The sequence below is a fragment of the Exserohilum turcica genome (genome assembly GCF_000359705.1).
Source record: "Exserohilum turcica Et28A unplaced genomic scaffold SETTUscaffold_2, whole genome shotgun sequence".
NCBI classification, from domain to species: domain Eukaryota; kingdom Fungi; phylum Ascomycota; class Dothideomycetes; order Pleosporales; family Pleosporaceae; genus Exserohilum; species Exserohilum turcicum.
In genome coordinates this window covers 1,864,811-1,884,441 of record NW_007360025.1, presented here as the reverse complement: position 1 = coordinate 1,884,441, position 19,631 = coordinate 1,864,811, and the positions used below count along the sequence as shown (strand labels likewise).

General features: G+C 54.2%; 5 protein-coding genes across 5 annotated transcripts; 4 read left to right on the top strand and 1 right to left on the bottom strand.

Annotated features, from left to right (window-relative positions):
* Positions 1 to 58: 58 nt before the first annotated feature.
* On the bottom strand, positions 59 to 951 carry SETTUDRAFT_31353 (uncharacterized protein; the record flags this gene model as incomplete). Its single annotated transcript, XM_008026854.1, has 3 exons — positions 59 to 349; positions 415 to 641; positions 723 to 951. The coding sequence occupies 3 exons, from the start codon at positions 949 to 951 to the stop codon at positions 59 to 61; spliced, it is 747 nt and encodes a 248-aa protein (XP_008025045.1).
* A 280-nt stretch (positions 952 to 1,231) lies between these two features.
* Positions 1,232 to 3,264, top strand: SETTUDRAFT_89269 (uncharacterized protein; the record flags this gene model as incomplete). The annotated part of the gene is made up of 5 exons (XM_008027386.1): positions 1,232 to 1,561; positions 1,636 to 2,651; positions 2,739 to 2,910; positions 2,970 to 3,036; positions 3,113 to 3,264. 5 exons carry the CDS (start codon positions 1,232 to 1,234, stop codon positions 3,262 to 3,264), a joined length of 1,737 nt encoding a protein of 578 aa, XP_008025577.1.
* A 3,827-nt stretch (positions 3,265 to 7,091) lies between these two features.
* Positions 7,092 to 11,856, top strand: SETTUDRAFT_163111 (uncharacterized protein). Its single transcript, XM_008027385.1, has 2 exons — positions 7,092 to 7,812; positions 7,872 to 11,856. Exons 1-2 carry the CDS (start codon positions 7,267 to 7,269, stop codon positions 11,538 to 11,540), a joined length of 4,215 nt encoding a protein of 1,404 aa, XP_008025576.1. The 5' UTR covers positions 7,092 to 7,266; the 3' UTR covers positions 11,541 to 11,856.
* A 325-nt stretch (positions 11,857 to 12,181) lies between these two features.
* On the top strand, positions 12,182 to 13,228 carry SETTUDRAFT_163110 (uncharacterized protein). The gene is made up of 2 exons (XM_008027384.1): positions 12,182 to 12,509; positions 12,580 to 13,228. Exons 1-2 carry the CDS (start codon positions 12,254 to 12,256, stop codon positions 13,158 to 13,160), a joined length of 837 nt encoding a protein of 278 aa, XP_008025575.1. The 5' UTR covers positions 12,182 to 12,253; the 3' UTR covers positions 13,161 to 13,228.
* Positions 13,229 to 13,788: 560 nt separating this feature from the next.
* On the top strand, positions 13,789 to 19,586 carry SETTUDRAFT_19567 (uncharacterized protein; the record flags this gene model as incomplete). The annotated part of the gene is made up of 2 exons (XM_008026733.1): positions 13,789 to 14,214; positions 14,262 to 19,586. 2 exons carry the CDS (start codon positions 13,789 to 13,791, stop codon positions 19,584 to 19,586), a joined length of 5,751 nt encoding a protein of 1,916 aa, XP_008024924.1.
* Between the last annotated feature and the right edge of the window lie 45 nt (positions 19,587 to 19,631).

Sequence of the window (19,631 nt, the reverse complement as noted above, 5' to 3'; positions counted from 1 at the left end):
ATTCTAACAACACCGTCACACTCACACGCTGACCGTGATGAATCAGGCGCTCGCCTAGTTAGTCCTCGAGCAGGAAGCGGAGAAACGCCTTTGCAATCACCAGTCCATCGTGATGCTTTGCGACGCGGTCCAGCGCATCTCTAGCCTGCTGCTCCTCAAAGATGCCCTGCTCGGCGCGCATTTTGACCAGGTACGAGACAATGGGCTCTGTGAACTCCGGGTGGCCTTGGACGGAAATCAAGCGGCCTTTTTTGTACATGCCCTGGACTAGACAGCGGGGTGAGGCACCCAGTTTCTCTACGCCTGCAGGGTACTCAAAGACGACGTCTTTGTGCATTTGATGGATGGCCTGGGGGGATTGGGTTAGAAGACTGCGGTGGTTAGAGACTCGGGGGGGGGGGTTTCGCAACGCACAAGTGTGTCCTGCTGGAAGATTTCCTTGCCCTTCTCCGTGAGCTGCACAGGCAGTACGGAGATCTCCCATCCGTCGTCGCTGCGTCCCACTCTGGCGCCTGCAGCCCTCCCGAGAATCTGGTGGCCAAAGCATACGCCGATGATGCGGATGCGGTCTTGATTGAGCAGTTTTTCTGTGAATTCCACGAGTTTTACAATCCAGGGGTCATTGTCAAACGAGTTGTGTTCTGATGCACAGGCGATTAGCCATGCCTTAAACCCCCCCGGACCACGATGACATGGCGGGCACGGGAAAAAAGAAAACTCACTGGAACCCGAGATCAAGACTGCATCTATGTTTTCGAGGTCTGGATGCTCTTGCGCAGTGACGACGTCAAAGGCGCTCAACTCGAGGTCTTGTTTGGGAGACAAGCCCAATTCGGTGGCCGCTGCTTCGAGCAACGTTGTGAAGATGCGGTCATAACGGCCGTATTTTTCGACGATAGCCGCTGGCGGCGTGTCACATTCGAGGATAGCTATGCGCAATGGAGTCTTCATATTTGGAAATGAGAGAGAGAGAGAGAGAGAAAGAGTCAAGTGCTGAGGTCAGTCGCCAGCATCCAGCGTCGTTGATAGCGGATAGCAACGGCGATTTCGGACGTGCTAGCGCTGGCGATCGTTGGCACCACGAGGGCAGAGGGTGCCTGAAAGCGGTCAACGCGCGCCATTCCCTTTTACAACTGCTGCTTCGGTCCGAGGCCTGGCAGGCTCCAAGTCGTGCAGCCGTGTCCAAGACGCCTTTCATCCTCATCACAAGTCCACCAGGTCTTGTGCAGCCATGTCGCGGCCTGTATCGGAGCGAACACCGCTTCTTCGCTCTACATCGCAGAACCACAAAGGCACCCCTGCTTTCACTCAACCCGAAGTTACAGCTGCAGAGGTAGCGCAGCAGGGCGAAGGCGCTGCTCCCCAGTTCCCGGAATCACGAAAGAGTAGGAGCCGCTCGCAGGATGGCGTTGATGGTGATGATGATGATGACGACGATGACGATGCAACAACAATATCAGAGGCAGGAGACCTGGTCAAGTTTGAAGAGAATGGAAAGCTACAGGGCGTCGGCATCTGGAGATTCAGATGTGTGTTCGGTGGCATCCTGCTGGGATACTTTGTACGTCCCAGCGATTTACTCCCCGTTGCAGGCTTCCACGCTACATAGTAGATCAACTAACTGCGCGATACCAGATTGCCATGTTTGACTCTACATTGATGGCATCCAGCCATCCGGTCATCACATCCTACTTTCACGCTTCAAACTCAGCCTCGTGGCTATCCACGGCCTTTCTACTTACCTCGACCTCACTCCAGCCGTTGATGGGCCGCTTCTCAGATACGTTTGGCCGTCGGCCTCTATATATAGCTGGACTCATCCTCCTTGCCACCACGACTGCATGGTGTGCTCTCGCGCAGAGCATTGGAAGCTTTATTCTCGCGCGCGCCTTTTGTGGCATCGGCGCTGCGGGCGTGCTGTCAATGGGCAACATCATGACTAATGACCTTGTCAGCATCGAAGTGCGAGGCACATACCAGGCGTATATCAATCTCTTCTACGGTGGCGGAGCTGCCTGTGGAGCCGCGTTTGGTGGTTTTCTGTGCGACAGACTAGGCTGGCGGATGACGTTTGCTCTTCAAATACCACTCATTTTCGTCCTACTGATCAACGCCCTGCTCACGACTCCGTCGCATCTCGGGCCCAATCTGGCACGACGTTTTGGATTGGGCTTCCGGGACGCCATGAAGGGCTTCGACATTGCGGGGTCAATATTGCTTACAGTGTCTGTTGCATTTTTGATTCTAGGCTTGAACCTTGGAGGCAACATTTACCCATGGACACACTGGATCATCCTGACTTCCCTTGTCGTAGCACTCGTAACCAGTGCCGTGCTTATCAGGGTCGAGTCGAGAGCTGTACGACCCGTCATGCCGCTTCCCATGCTGTTTAGCAAACCGCGCGGCAGCCTTGTCTTCAACAACTTCTTTGCCCAAATTGGCATGAACACGATTCTGTTCAATGCTCCCTTGTACTTCCAGGCGGTCGAGCTGGAAAGTGCGTCTGTGTCGGGCTTCCGTCTTGCCGGTCCCTCGGTTGCCCTGACTGTTTGCGGCGTGTCTGCTGGCTTCATCATGACAGCGACAGGCCGCATGAAGTGGCTCATTGTAGTCGGGTCACTTTCGATGCTACTAGGCGCCACATGCCTCTCGTTGATGTTCAGCGTGCCCAAGTGGCTCGCAACAATATTCTTAGTTCCCTCCAGCATTGGCCAAGGCCTGAGCTTTCCAGCAACGAGTCTTGCTGTTCTGGCGACCAGTACCCAAGAGGACCAAGCTGTCATGACCAGCACACTTATCTTATGGCGCAGCCTGGGGATTGTCATGGGTGTCTCCCTGAGCAGTCTCATCATGCAGAACGCATTGGCATCGTACCTGGACAAACTAGTCACGGGTCATGACAAGGCCAAGGTACGTGACAAAGACACATATCCGTTTGAAAAGAGTCCCAAGCTGACAGATTGGCACAGATTATTCGACGCGTACGTGAATCAGTCCGCAGCATAATCGACCTTGATCCCAAACATCAAGCCCAAGGTTTGTGCCCCTATAGTCATGCTACCCCCTCATGGCTCCACTCGACACAGCCATGGCACTAACGCCCTGTTTCCAGTTATCGAGGCCTACAGTCGTAGCCTGCGACTAGTCTTCATCTCGGCAATTGCCATGTTTGTCATTGTTAACGCGCTAGTTTCTGCCATTGACTTGCCACGCTTGAGGAAAAAAGAAGCTAGCTCGGAAGATGGCGAGGACAACGAAGAGTGATGTAATGTAATTGGGTTAGACTGGAAATGGGGCTATGCGGTGTGGGTGTGTTGGACAAACGGAGTGGGGGGCGGTGAGGCCGTGCAGGAAGGTAGAGCGGGACAAGGGGAGCTTGGATAGCAAGGTCGGCATATTATCATGTCCCACCTATGAGACGTAACGGAGCAGAGGGCAAAAGAGGGTGAACGTGCAAGGCAGATTTCTGCACTGGTGCGAAGAGAAAGAAGGATGGGTTGCATGGCGGGAGCTTTGATGTTAGTACGCTGACCTGAACCCACGTGCGACGAAGAAGCAGTATGATTTGCGTTGGCATCGTCGATGTAAAAAGTAATGAATATGCTTTCCGCACAAGTTTCGGTTGCGACTGTAGCATGGCATACTGAAAGGATTGGCAATGTGAACAAGTTAGACTAACGACCCGTTAGCTCCACCAGCTACACTGTGCCAGAATGACATTATCGATACATATGTTGGACTAGACAGTTGTTGGTTTGCCTGCCTCTGGTTCAAGGTGGCACAAGAGGAGGGTCCGAGCATGGGATTAGGGGTAATTCTCGAGGGACCCAATCAAGGCCCAATTGAGTGGCGAGGTGAAATGACCTTGTCAACAAATATGAGATACCGCATCAGGGCCTGTATGCCCTTGGTCGCATGATGGACATGCGCATGGCGTCTGCAGACCTGGGATATGAGGCATTTCGTGATCGGTACATGTATCGCTAGGCAAGACGAGCAGTCATGGCTTGTAGTCGAGTCCTGGGTGGTTGAGTGAGGGCCGGTGTGTCGAGTATTGGCCATGAGGCAGCACGGGAGGCAGTGCAGAACCGGGCGAGCGGCTAGCCGGTTTCGGGTCGGCGGGCGAGTGGAGGAACGACTCGTCGAAACATGGAATGCGAGACGAACCTCTTGGCCGTGAGGACATTTTGTTTCCAAGGCACATTCTGCCGTTTGGGCGAACGCGCAATGACGTTGCAGGCTGGCTGGATAAAGTTTGCAGGCAGCTTGGCTGTAGAGCCATGGTAGGTGGGGTGTAGCAGCTTAGCCGCGTGTGGCGAAACCCCAAGAAATGTCTAGTTTCAGGCTCCGGTAAGTGTAGAGGCAGTGATGAGGTCGAGTTGGCATGGCTGGCGTGCACATGATGCATGTGACAACATATGTCAACATGGCCATATTACCAAGGCCGGCATGGCAAAGGGTGGCCTTGCTGACGGCTTCTGCCTCGTCTCTGGCAGTGTTCCCAAGTATAGAGTAATAGGATCTCGGCCCTTGGAGACTATTTTCATACCATCGGACATGTTGGAAAAGACCAGGTAACAACTCTATGAGCAGGTAAGCAGGACCCCAAATGCAAATACACGATGCTATATGGGGAGGGAGGTGCCAAGATCCGGGGCCGCCATGCAGGTACAGTTTTGGTACAGCGGTTGGAAGGGGGCCAAAGGTCGACGGAGATTTCGAACCTCAGTGATAACAATGATAAGCATAATAACAACAGCCATATTACAGGCGTATGGATGGGCATGTGGAGCAAAAAGCTGATTGGCTCGATTACGAAAAGCGCTTGGTAGGCGCCGGTTGGCCGTTTTCGAGACCCTGCAGTTTAAGAGGCTACGCGTAAACAGTGCCGGACGCAGCTGCCGTTGTCGGCGTTGGGGCGAGAGTGAGAGGCCATCGAGGCCATCGAGGCGCGGCGGGCGTGGTGGCGTGCTCGTCGTAATTTTTGATTGTCAGCTGGGAAAACATGCGATCACGATTATGATCGCCACAAGCACCAGACTAGACTCCGGGCCAGAGCCTGAAACCGGTGACTGGGATGTACGGCAGTTCGCGACTCGATCGCGCCAAGGGTCGCGGAAGCGGCAACCTGAATCACGCCCCGATCTCAGGTGCAGCAAGCGTCCGAAGGCCAAAACTCGCAAGAAGCTCGAGGTTCACACCTCTACGGGCAAATTGTCAAAGTGTTGAGAGGGGGTGTGTATGCTTTTCTCTGCTCTTCGTGGGCGTTCGTTTCAGGTCTGGAGAACGACAAGCGTGCGCGACAACGAAACCCGGCAACAGGCGAGACACGTGTGATAGGGGGAGGCGACGGACGGTATCTGGAGATGGAGGGAGGGGGAGAGAGAGGCGGATCACGAGAGGCAGAGAAAGAGAGGCGAAATTGGAGTAGCAAGAGAAAGCGAAGTGAAGAGAAGTGGAAGTGGAGCGCGGGCGGCAGTGACGTAGCGTGGTGCAGGCCCAATTAGGCATGGCGTGGGAGGGGGCCAAGGGGGCCTCGGCTCTTGGCTGCTCGGAGATTGACATGTCCCTTATCCACGCCCGCCCTGGATCTTCAGGTACACGCACAGCTGCTGCAATCGAGGCCAACAGCGCCGGGGACAGGTCGAGGCTATCTTGTTGCCCATGCCCAGTGGCAGCGGCCAAGGGCCGGGGTGGCAGGAGGGCGGTTGCGGTAATTTGTTCGAGTGGTCGTGCAAGGGGGGAACAGTCGGAAAAAAGAAGATGGGCAAAAACAAGATGGCGACGACGACGACGATGGCGACGGCCAGCATGACCAAGACAACCAAGGACACTCAAAGCCAAGGACGCTGCTGCTGCTGCTGCTGCTACTGCTGCTGCTGCTACTATTACCACGACGACCCCGACGACCCCCTCGACTCCCATGGCGCGCATCGCGTGGCACCAGCCGAGGGGAATAGGAGAGGCGGCAAGAAGAAAAGGCAGACATGGCCGGCCAGCAATGCAATCACCTGCATCCATGTGCAATAGTGGCAGCGAGCGACATGACGCACTGACGGCACGGGCAGCAGCGGGCGTCTTCCCTTGGCGGGCGCGGGTCCAGTCAGGGCGCGGCCAAGCAGCAGGCGACGTGGTGGCATCGTGTCACGGCTGGTGGTGGTGGTGGTGTAGTGTAGTTGTAGTGGCCGAGTGCCAGCAGACTCCACCGCGACCACCACCACCACCAGACACAGGCACTTGGCACAGGCAGGCAGTGGAGAGCGCGCACAACCACAACCACAACCGTGAAACGCCGACCGGGGGCGCGCCAGCCTGTCGTCGACTGGTGGTCCTGCGCGCATAAGGCCCGAGCGGGTGCATGGGACGACGGCGCTAGATGGGGCTGTGTACGTCTTGGTACGACTATGGGGGAATGGCCCTTCGCCGCTCGCGCCTGAGGCTGCCCTTAATGTCGTCGGCCTCAAGTCATAGTGCCCGTGTCCTGCCCGCTGTCCGCTGCCCGCTGTCCGCCCGACTTCGACCTTCTCTCGCGCCCGCCCTCGCCTTGCTTGTTTGCTCTCTCCAACGCGCCATTGACCCGCGTGCTTCTGTCCTGCTCCCCTCCCCCCCCCCGATCGCCACCCTGCGCTCCCTCACGCCCACCACCACCTCGCCAGCATAGCCACACTCGCCTCCCGCAAATGGGCGCCCTGCCCGCGAGCCCTGCAACATAGCCTCGCCCATAACAGGCGCTATCCGGTCTGCTCAGCTCCAGTGCAATCATCCTCCATCGACATCAAGTCGCCTCTTGCCGCGCTCCTAGCCTCTCGGGTAAGCACCCTCGCTCTGCCCGTGCTTCACTATCGCCCCTCGGCCATCTCCATTGCCCGGCCATAGTACACCGTCGTCGTGGCTGAGACGACTACGCAGCCTCTGCTGGAGAGCGAGAAAAAACCCGCCCGCCCCAAGCTGCCAACAAGGTGGTTGGTACCAAGAGCCCGCTTCCAGGCTCGCGTCCGCTGGCTCTTGCCCCCACCCAGTACCACGCGCTTCCATTGTGACGACCACACGCACGGCACCGCCTACTCGCCCCCCTCACTCTCTCTTTCTTTGACGGCCTTTTATAGCCCGCATGCACTCTCCCTCCGTAGCTTAGCAACCTCACCGGAACCGCACGCCTGACATTCCTACGGCTTACATCCATCGCTTGCAGCCTTGCACAGCCCACCCCACTCCCCTCACGCAGCCCTCGCTCCATTGCCGCCTCGAGGGGCCTAGGCTGCCGCCATGGCGAGTGACCAGACCAACAATGGTCCTTCAAGACCACGCGCGCCGACCATCACCATCGACACGTCTGCCACAAACGACCCCAACATGAGCCAACCTGTGCCTCTGGAAGTCATCTCCGACACCAACTACAGGCCCTCAGCAGACAACATCTCGCCAACACAGCCCGCCCCGTCGTCGTCGCAGGAGCTGCGCAGTGCCAATTCCTTTGAAAGCAGAGAAAGCAGACCCACGAGCCCACATAACATCAGCTCGCCCGTAACCGCGTGGAACAGCAATGCTGGCCTGCTCAATGTCCCTGGCGCGCGCTCCAGAGGCAACTCGATGGACTCGACGACTGAAAACGGCGAATCCAACAGTACAGGCACCTATGTCGCCTCATCACAGGGCGAGACATTAAAGGCCGCCGATCTGGGCCCCACCGAAATACTAAACGACAAAGATGCTCTGAAACCCGATCCAGGCACCGAAGCAGACTTTGAGGTTGACAACAACAAGTTTGCATTTTCGCCAGGTCAACTGGCCAAGCTTTATAACCCCAAGAGCGTAAGTGGTCGCTGCGGGCCGACCAAATAAGCTTCTGAATGGAACTAATGATAGTGCAGTTGTCAGCTTTCCATGCTCTTGGAGGCTTGGACGGCCTAGAAAAGGGTCTTCGGACCGATCGAAGGGCCGGATTGAGCATCGACGAGCAGCACCTGGACGGTGTCGTCACCTTTGAAGAAGCCACCACGCCGAGTACCACACAGTCTCCGCAAAAGGCATCGTCGCCAAACCATGCTGCGCCTACCGACGGTGCTCACGTCGACCACAAGGAAACTTCTTTCGCTGACCGGAAGCGCGTCTTTAGCGACAACAGACTTCCTGTCAGAAAACCGAAAAACATCTTTCAGCTCGCATGGATGGCCTACAATGACAAGGTTCTTATCTTGTTGACGTGCGCTGCCGTCATCTCGCTCGCTCTCGGTCTGTACCAAACTTTTGGCGTCAAGCACGAACCCGGCCAACCCGCCGTCGAGTGGATCGAAGGTGTAGCCATCATTGTCGCCATTGTCATTGTCGTAGTAGTCGGCGCCGCCAACGACTGGCAAAAGGAACGACAGTTTGTCAAGCTCAACCGCAAAAAGGAGGACCGAACCATCAAGGTGATCCGCTCGGGAACCACTCGCGAAGTCTCCGTCTACGACATCTTTGTCGGAGATGTAGTCAACCTGGAACCTGGTGACATGATTCCCGTCGATGGCATTCTCATCCAAGGCCACGGAATCAAGTGTGACGAGTCTTCCGCGACTGGAGAATCCGACTTGCTCAAGAAGATCTCTGGAGACGAGGCATTCAAGGCCATTGAACGACACGACAATCTCAAAAAGGTGGATCCATTCATCCTTTCCGGCGCCAAGGTCTCGGAGGGCGTAGGCACCTTTTTGGTCACAGCTACCGGTGTTCACTCTAGTTACGGGAAAACCATGATGTCTCTGCGCGAAGACAGCGAAGTCACACCGCTCCAGAACAAGCTCAACGTGCTTGCGACCTACATTGCCAAACTCGGTGGAGCCGCTGCTTTGTTGCTCTTCGTTGTCCTTTTCATTGAGTTCCTCGTCAAGCTCAAGGGCAGCAGCGAAACACCTGCTCAGAAGGGCCAAAACTTCCTCAACATCCTCATCGTCGCCATCACCGTCATTGTCGTCGCTGTCCCTGAGGGCCTTCCGCTAGCCGTCACACTCGCATTGGCTTTTGCTACCACGCGTATGCTCAAAGACAACAACCTGGTCCGTCTGCTTCGATCCTGCGAAACCATGGGAAACGCCACCACGATTTGCTCCGACAAGACTGGCACGCTTACCCAGAACAAAATGACGGTCGTTGCCGGCACTCTAGGAACTGCTCTTCGTTTTGGTGACTCCAAGCTCCAAGCTTCTTCGGCACCACCACTCGACGACGGTGCCAAGGGCAAGGACGTATCACAGTCGCCGGTTGGGAACCCCAACGATGTTTCAGCAAGCGAGTTCGTTCAAACGCTGAGCCGCGACGTCAAGGATCTTCTCTTGCAATCCATTGTCCAAAACACGACCGCTTTCGAGAGCGAGAATGGAGGTGCTGATCCCTTCATCGGCTCCAAAACAGAGACGGCTCTGCTTGGATTTGCACGCGATTACTTGGGCTTGGGCAGCGTTGCTCAAGAGCGCGCCAATGCCACCATTGTTCAAGTGGTTCCCTTCGACTCGTCAATCAAATGCTCTGCCGCTGTTGCCAAGCTCGATGACGGCCGTTACCGCATGTATATCAAGGGTGCCTCGGAAATCTTGCTCGCCATGTGTGACAAGATCGTCATGGATGCCAACAAGGAGCTCCTTGAGGCTCCCATGTCCAGGGACAACCGCGAGTCACTCGAGCAGATCATCACCACGTATGCATCTCGCTCTCTGCGAACCATTGGTCTCATTTACCGCGACTTCGAGAGCTGGCCGCCTGCCGAGTCCTCCAGAAACGAGGACGATCCCAGCCAAGCAGTCTTCAAGGACATCTCCAAGAAAATGACCTTTTTGGCTATTGTCGGTATCCAAGATCCTCTGCGAGAGAACGTACGCGAGGCTGTCAAGGATTGCCAGCACGCTGGTGTTTATGTCCGCATGGTTACTGGTGACAACGTCTTGACTGCCAAAGCCATCGCCGAAGACTGTGGAATTCTAGTCCCTGGCGGTGTTGTCATGGAAGGCCCCACTTTCCGCAAACTGTCGAAACGGGACATGGACGCCGTCATTCCCAAGCTTTGTGTCCTTGCTCGCTCCAGCCCTGACGACAAGCGTAAACTTGTCAAGCGCCTTAAAGAGCTTGGTGAGACAGTAGCTGTCACTGGTGACGGAACCAACGACGCGCCCGCGCTCAAGACTGCCGATGTCGGTTTTTCCATGGGAATTGCAGGTACCGAAGTTGCAAAAGAGGCGTCTGCCATCATCCTCATGGATGACAACTTTGCCTCCATTGTGAAGGCGCTCCTTTGGGGTCGTGCCGTCAACGACGCTGTGAAGAAGTTCCTCCAGTTCCAGATCACGGTCAACATCACCGCTGTGCTCCTCACCTTTGTCTCGGCCGTCTCCAGCTCCAAGCAGGAATCTGTCTTGACCGCTGTCCAACTTCTCTGGGTCAACCTCATCATGGATACCTTTGCCGCTCTGGCCCTTGCTACCGACCCTCCTACGCGCAGTCTCCTAGACCGCAAGCCCGACCCTAAATCTGCATCCTTGATTACGTTGCGCATGTGGAAGATGATCATTGGTCAGGCAATCTACCAGCTGGTGGTTACCTTCATCCTCTATTTTGCTGGCGAGTCCATCCTCAGTTACCAGAGTGCTCGCGAGAAGGAGCAATTGCCAGCTTTGGTCTTCAACACCTTTGTCTGGATGCAAATCTTCAACGCTCTCAACAACCGCCGCCTCGACAACCGCTTCAATGTCTTTGAAGGCATCACCCACAACTGGTTCTTCATCATCATCCTGCTCATCATGATTGGTGGCCAGACAATGATCATCTTTGTCGGTGGCGAGGCCTTCAAGGTTACAAGATTGAACGGCGCTCAGTGGGGCTACTCGATAGTGCTGGGTTTCCTGTCTCTGCCCGTCGGTGTCATCGTCCGCTTGATACCCGATGAGCTTATCAGGAAGTGTATCCCCGACGCTTTCAGGCGCAAACAAACTCCCGAGCTTGTTATTTCCGATGACGACTACTATTGGAACCAAGGGCTGCTGGAGATTCGTGATGAACTTGCCTTCCTCAGGAAAGTTCGTGGCGGCCGTCTCAGTGCCATGAAGTTCAAGGTGCAGCATCCTAGGGAAATCTTCACTCGATCCCGGTCGAGCCATTCTCTGCCTGGTACCCCCAACAACGGTGCCCAAACAGAGGACGGCTCTCCCGCACCACCTACACCTAACAGCCGTCGTCGTACCCGATCTCGGTCCAACTCTGCTTTCGGCCCAGCAACTGTCATGGCTGGCATTGTCGCAGGCAGTGTTGCGGGTTGGTCACCGATTGACCGCGGCAATGGCGATAACGATTCGATCAGATTCGGCCGCAATGCCACCAAGCAAGATCTCGAAGCCCATGATGGCATTGAGGTCCATCCCGACACCAAGTCGACTGATCCCATCCTCGCTCCCGACGCGAGTCAATATCGTGGTCCTCCCAGCCAGAATATGGAGACCACACCCGACTTTAATGTAGGGCCTTTCTCAGGGAATTCCAGTGACAAATCCAAGTCAACTGGCCCTGGTACCTAAAGTCTAATTCTTTCCTACGCGCTACATCATACATACATTCCTCGCCCGAAATTTCTCCGCGTTTTGGAGCATCGGGAGTAATAAAGGTCTCCTTTCCAGCAAATGCATATTTCAAGCATTCAGCGGCGTCATAGGCGTTTTTGTCTCAGGGGGTTCGACCACATTGAAAATACCCATGTCCTACTGTTCCTGGCGCTTGATGGCTATCGTGCCCCTCATTGTATTACCCAATGCTCATTCTCCTTTTCTAGTCCATAGACTCCTCCATACGATACTTGCTTCTTTTTTTTTGACCTCTGCTCAGAGTCTAGCCGCCCATTACTGGCAACAGATATCTCGTTTTCCCGTAGTGTGTCTGGAAACGACACAAAAAGTCCATACAATCAGATTCTCGCTCATGTTTAGTTCAATCCTCGAAATATGATGATGTTATGCTATTGCTAATCGAACCCGAGATGGGTGGTGACAAAGTTGAATTTGACCGGCACACACATAGGCTATCGGTCCATACTCGGAGACATGCAGCGCTAACGACGTCATTAGGAATCGCGTCAGCATCATACCAAGCCAATATGCACGTGACATTGCTATACATATGTTAGCCCATCCCCAATGTGAAGTGCTCTCTATCCAGAGCATCGGAACAAAACACAAGATCTTCTCTCTCATCTTTGTAATCTCCCATCTTGAACTTTTTCTGTATCACGCGCAAAATGGCACACAACATTCTCCTCATTGGCGGGCACGGCAAGGTAGCCCAGCTCCTCACGCCTATTCTTTTAGCCAAATCATGGAACGTGACAAGCATGATTCGCACTGCTTCACAGCAGCCTGCAATCGAGAAGCTGGGCCAGGGCCAGCCAGGGAAACTGAGCGTGCTTGTCAGTAGCGTTGCAGATGTCAAAAGCGAAAAGGATGCAAAGGGGATCTTAGACCAAGTGAAGCCTGACTGGGTGGTTTGGAGTGCTGGTATGTATTCGATACTCTTGAACAAGACAAGAGGCTGTAATATTTGACCCATGTACTAACAGCACAACAGGCGCTGCAGGTAAAGGCGGCGCAGAAATGACCTTTGCAGTAGACCGCGACGCAGCCATTGCCTTTACAAAGGCCAGCGTCAACACACCCTCTGTCAAGAAGTTCCTCACAGTGTCTTACCTCGCCTCCCGCCGTGGTCGCGCGCCCTGGTGGACCGACGACGACTGGGCCTCGGCGCAGAAAGTCAACAACGAGATACTACCAAACTACTACAAAGCCAAGGTTGCAGCTGATGAAGTCCTTACCATTCTCTCAAACGACCGCTTAGCAAAAGAAGAGAAGGATGGCGTGCCCGCTAACGAGCGCTTCTGCGGTATTAGTTTGAGGCCTGGCACATTGACCGAGGAGCCAGCGGGCAAAGTCAAACTGGGCAGGATTGGATCAGGGGAGAAGGTCAGTCGCGCAACGGTCGCGCATGTCTTAGTCAAGACGTTGGAGAAGGACGGCGTTAGGGGCTGGGTGGACTTTGTTCATGGACAGGATGAGATTGACGCGGCTCTTGAAAAGTTTGTTGAAGAAAAGAAGGATAGTGTTGAGGGTGAGGATTTGAAAGAAATGAGGGCGAGGATTGAGAAGTTGTAGCATTGAAGAGGAGATATGTGACATGATTGTATGGTTGATGAAGGGGATACATGGTAGACTGCGTGCTGCTTGTATATCATTCCAAAAGTTGATATCTTTTGCCTTGATCTCAATCTTTCTTAGTTCAGCTATTCGTTTCCTAATTCTTTGGTAGCTAGATATATCCGTTCAGAAGTGCTTCTTGAGTGGAAACTGGTGCTGTAGAACAGTTCAAGTGTCCACAATCAAAGAAGTATTTGCCGAATCCAGCTCAATCGCCAGAGACAATCAATATTGAGCCATTATTTGCAATAGTACATTCAATATGTACAGAGAGTAGAATTGACTCGAGTATGATGCCTTGCAATGCTAGTGTTACGTAAGGAGACGATAGCGGCTTGGCACTCAAGTACGTACCTTGCAGACGGCCCTGCATTTTACGACGCGACACGATAACCATCACGTGTGGCCACCTCGCCGGTCGCTACAGTTTCCGGTTGGTCGCCCTACTGCGCTTGAATCATTGATTATTATCTGCCTATCTTGCATGATGACACGACGCGCGTTCGGCGTGTATGAATGAATAACTTGGACATGCCCGTGAGCCTACACGAAGCTAGAAGCCGTCTCCGGATTATCGCCAGGAAACATGTCGAAAGCCGTGCCAAATGCGCAACAGGCCCGAGTGCAAAAGGTTTGCACCTTATGGACACATGATGACAACTTTTCAAGAGACGAAATTGTATTCAACAGCGATAAATTTCCTGAGCTTCCCACTGGCCCGGGTTCCCTGCTTCAGATATTGGCCATACAGACAGACAACGCCGTCCGCGATTTCCATGCAGGGCCAAAGAGCGCACAGCTTAATGTGGCCCAGTCGCGACTCAATGCGGCATCAGCCGATGGCTACCTGCATGGTCATCCAAAGAGACATCGTCGGGACTCAAACACGATAACTATTGATGAGAATGGGTCTACTATTCTTGGCGGGCGCGACATTGATGAGGACAAAGCCTATGTTTTTGTCCCAAAGACGCTTCCTGCAGACTTGAAGTCCAAATATCCCAACCTACAGGTATGTCGGGTTCAAGATGGACGTGGAGCACAGCTAACCCAGCCTAGGTCTCAATATCCGAACGCATCGCCAAGGTATTCGGGTTCCGCAACAGGATGCAAGTTGTAGTCACCGAGGCCGACGAAGACCTGCATGAAGCCCACCATGTGGAGATTGTATTTCGTGATGAATACCTTGCGCGCGCAGACATGTGGCGCATGGCGATTTCCGAGCTAAGTAAACGTACCGTCTATCGCGGCCAGAGGCTGCTCTTTATGGGAACCATCAAAGCAACGATCAAGCATATCTACATCAACGGCCAATCTGTTCATTCAGGATATTTCTCGCCCAAGTCGAAACCCATCTTCCGCAGCGAATCAGCACGGTATACCCTTTTCATCCAGATGTCAAGGGAGATGTGGGACTTTGATACAGAAGGTGCCGGCGAAATCATGTTTAACAAAGTTGTTAGCGGCTTTCTCCCAGATCTGTTCAAGAGATGGTTGAGGATCAACGCCCGCCACCTCGTTACCATCATTCTATTTACTCGAATGCAATACGACGGCGAGCCAGTAGCTGATCGACCAGAAGGAGCGACAAGCGACACCCACTTTGACACACATGCAGGCGCTTTCAGAGACTACTATCGGGTTGTTGTGAGCGACATGGCCAGCGGTGACTGGATCAACATTCTGTATCAGCTCAAGAAAGAATTCAGAATGTTCCTGCGAGAAGTCTCTCTTGTCCACAAGCCTGTAAAGCAATCTGGCAAAGACGACACTGGATCGGATGGTCCGATGACGGAGGTCGTTGTTGCCGGAAGGCCATCGTCTGCGAGCCAAGGCAACATCCTTGAAGCGATCAACTTGGCCGCAGCCCAGTTCTCCAAAGACTATATTGATCGCGACCTCGTCCGGACTGGCATCTCCGTCATAGTTGTCAGCCCTGGAACAGGTGTTTTCGAAGTGGATTACAACATGCTCAAATTGACTACGGATACCCTTATCGGATCGGGCATCGGCATTGACCTTGTGTGTCTCTCGCCAATGCCACTTCACTCTGTCCCTTTGTTCAAATATCAAACACCTCGCTCCATGTCTGACCTGAAAGCTGAGCATGAGAAACAACATGAACCCATACCGATATCGCGGATCGAAGAAGACAAGACACCCCGCCAAAGCCAGCCTAACTTTGGCTCAGTCTCGCATGCGGCCATGGCACAGCATGTGCCGGGTGGCGATTCTACAGATGCTTCAGACAACTGGAGATTTGCCATGCCTTATTGGATCGACATTTCTTTCTGGTCTGGCACTTCCGAAGAGATTCTGGAACTTACGAAACCAAGAAAGGCCGATAAGATTGTGAAGAAGTCACGCAAAAAAGGCCGCATTTTCTCCCTGAGATGCCGTATTTTCGAACTTCAAATGATGGGCGTCATGGAGAATGAACTGGGCGACATTGCTATTCCATACCTGGAAGAAGATCCAATGTACCCACATCATTTGGGCGAATGGTTTGATCAGGATGAAGAGGGCCAGAAAAAGGCTCCTGTGGTAAAGTCCTCTGCAACAGGGGCAGGTTCATACTCGTCAAGAGGGGACAAAGAGTACACCAACGACCAGCTGGACGAAGGTAGAGCTGCGCACAAAATATGGATGGAGGCATATGACAACGGCGTCTTTTCCCCGGTTATGGAAAGACGCTCCACATCGGGTACCCAGACTCATCAGACAAGGCTGAGCGATCACATGTCCAGTGGCTCTCCCGATCTGTCGAGGAGTTCTCAGCTGTCCTCTTCGTTCCGCAGCGTGGCCCCGTCCATTGCGAAAACTGCCCGTCCAACGCCCGACGCCAACTTCCCGCAGCTTATGCGAGAGAAGTCAAAGGATCCAGAGAGTCAGTCTCCACGCGGAACCGCCTACCGTCTCTCTGATTATAAAGGGGAAGGCGTTCCGCGTGCTGACGTTCTTCAACGGCAGAAGAACTGGTCAAAAAACAACCCCAGCTCAGGGCGTCCAGCGTCGCATAAGAGGGATGACTCTGGAGATTTCCAACAAAATCAAGTTTCTACACAATCCACTCCAAAGCAATCTCCAGCACCGAGCCGAGGAACGTCTCCATCTAGGCGAGCCGGTCTCCTACCTCTTACCGGTGCGGCAACAGCTTCGTCCACCAAGCCTGAGATGAAGAGCAGGCCCTCCAACTGGTTTCTAAGACAGATGAGCTTTGGTGGAAAAGCAGCGCCAGCCAAGCCCACGCTGGGGGATGCTACAATTGATATTAGTCAAGGCAGAGTAAAACCTGCCATGCTGACTGTTGAAAAGAACCAAAAGGGTGCTATTGCGGAGCGGTTAGCCAGTACTCGCCATGCTTCGACAGAGAAAGCTTCGCAACCCATTGCCATCAAGCCTGCCTCGCGCGCTGGCCCTGCGTCGGCCGAATCGCTTGCTTCTGACCGCGCCAGCCGTTCGATCGATACCGTCAGAGGTATGCGATCTGGAAAGCCTTTGACCCCTTCGCAACCTAGCTCAGTCGTTCGAGATCCCGGATCAACATTCCTCCTCGCGGGAGCACGCGGGGCGGGCGAGCACGTCGGACCAAAACCCGACTTATCTTCTAGTGGAGGTGCCAGAGATGTCCCTCGAACATTGTCCCCGACCAGCGCTATTTCACCCTGGGCAGTTTTGGTCAATCCATGCAACCCCAAGAAGAATAGCATCAACTCCAAAAACCAATATCGGCGCTGGCATCATGTCTTTCCCAGGACACTCAGAACCGGTACCGTCAAATGGAGGTCGTTGTGCTCACCAGCTGCTGTGCCCTTGACTCATGAATGGTTTCCGTCAGTTGAGCAAGTCGCCTCGGAATACAATGAGAGTCCGTACAAGATTACACAAAACGAAGACGACGACATGCTCGAGGCCCCGAAGAGTAGAGAGTCGCTCATCAAGGAACTGATTGCTTTCCGTCTTTCTCATGGATTCCAGATCATTGTGGGTTCTTCCGTTGCGGAGTTTTCGGGGCGACAAGAGAAGACCCTTGCTAGTATCCTGGCGCCCGAGTACATGTCGAATGATGGCGATACGGTTTTTATGAGTGTTGGTAATAACATCCATCAGCTGGTATGTGTAGCAGGTGGAGAGGTAGAGGTAAGGCGCTATAACAGAAAGCCTACGACAGCTCTGGAGTCGTCTGCTGGCGTCGACGCACCTTTTCCTTACAGACCCTACATCCGCACTGCTTTCGAAGACACCTACGATCCTCGGGATATCGTTCTGCGCCCACCGCGGAGGGAATATAACTGGAACATTATTGACACATTTCTGGCTGGCTACCATGATGAGTTTTCTGAGGTCCTGCGCTTCTGGAGAGCTCGCTTCGTTTTGATTCCGGTCGAGATACCGGCAGTGCATAGGCGACCACTACCGATGCTCACGGAAGACTCTGAAGAAGAGATACGACTAGAAGGAATCCGGAAGCTCACGCAGCTGTGGCAAAAGTTCCGCTTCATTTTACCAGAGGAGCGCTACTCCCAGCCTGCTTCTGTCTCGAAGCAGAAGGACCCCAATCCTCTTGCCATTGAGTATCATACCCGCGATCCCTCGGCCGTGGTTGCAGCAGGCCTAGATAACTCTTTGCTCAACGACACTGACAGCGAGTTTCACACATCTGTCTTTCCAGACGCAGAGAAGTACCATACTTCGAACATTGATATCAAGAAACTAGCAGAAGATCTCCAAGGCGACAAGGGTATCCAGATGCTGGATCGCCGATGGCATCTGAAACTCCACTACAATTGCTTCCTGGGCTTTGATCTCACCAATTGGCTTCTCACAAATTTCAAAGACATTGAGACGAGAGACGAAGCTGTTGACTTTGGGAATGAACTCATGCACAAGGGTCTATTCCAGCATGTACAGCGACGCCATCCGTTCCGCGATGGTAACTTCTTCTTCCAGATTGCAGCCGAATACAGAGCTCCTCGAATCGAATCGCGAACCGGGTGGTTTGGCATGCGGAAGACGGACAAATCTGTTCCTTCTACGCCACTCTCAGAAGCGCCACGGACGTCGCCTTTGATCTCCAAGAGCCACAAGTCACGACCCGGTACGGGCGATTCTTCGTCTACTAGCTCCAGTTCTCTCAGTGAGGGCGAAAAGACGCCAACCCGCGTTGAGCCTCCAAAGCGAAAAGTCGTCTTGTCGCGTATCATGCGTTACGACGTGGATCCCAGGAAGCGTTCATATCGGCCTGAGATTATTTCTCTGCATTACGACCGCCTCCACAATCCTGACAACTGTTACCACATCCGTATCGATTGGATGAACGTAACAGCGAAACTGATCGAAGATGCCATCGTCACGTGGGCTACCAGTGTGGAAAAGTACGGCTTGAAGCTGGTCGAGGTGCCCATTGCCGAAATAGCAAACATTATCGATCACCACCCCTTCCGATCGCCCTACTTGATCAAACTCGCGCTGCAGCCTCCTAAAGCCCAGCCAGAGAACATGTGGGACTCTGCGAGCTTCTCTCCGCAGTTCTCGAGGACAGACAAATTTATATACCACAAAGCCCTGCTCCGCAGACTAAACTTTGTCCTGGACATGGAAGCCGCAAGCGCCTTTCCAGCAGACGTCGAAGTCACGTATTCCTGGGGGAGCCCAGACTACAAATACACGCAGTTCATCCATCGCAGCGGCGGCCTGCTCGCCCAGATCACCGAGGAGGGAAACTTTCTCTTACTTGCAAACCGCCTTGCTCACACGCGCTCAAAAGACACCAGCCGCATCCGGCACGTGGATCCCTACGAGCACAAGAAAGCCACGACCGACGGCAGCCAGAGCAGCCGCATGCCCTCCACGCCCGCCGTCGAGCGCGGAAATCCACACCGCAGCCCCTTCTCCAGCCCGCTTGCGCGCCCCGTCCAAGACGCCAGCCTCCTGCACACTGCCTTCTCCAACTACGAATCCAAATCCTCTTCCACAGCCAGCGCGACAACAACGTCGCTCTTCGCAGCAGCCAGCGCACAGACGCCCGAGCAAGTCAAAGAGGAAATGGAGTCTCTGTGCTCCAACCCCGCGCTGCTCTCCGTCTTCTACACCGACGCCCTGCGCCACGCGCCCTCGCCCTCGCCCCGCATCCTGCCTGTCGGCGAAGACAAGATACCCAGTTTGGGGCTGCCCCCTGCCATCAGCATTCGAGACGCGAGTCCCGCGGCTGCAGGCTGGACTCTGAGTAGCACGTTTGGTGGGCCCAGCGGCATCGCGGGACGCAGGCAGGGGAGCGAGGGGAGCATGTTTAATCTGGGGAGGCGCGGGAGTGCGTTTGAGGGCATGGAGGGCGCCCCGAGACGCGAGGGGAGTCAGGGGAGTGCCGGTGCTGGCGGGTTGTAGCATGTTGAGAGTGGTGGGTAGGTAGGTAGGTAGGTGGGCGGGTTG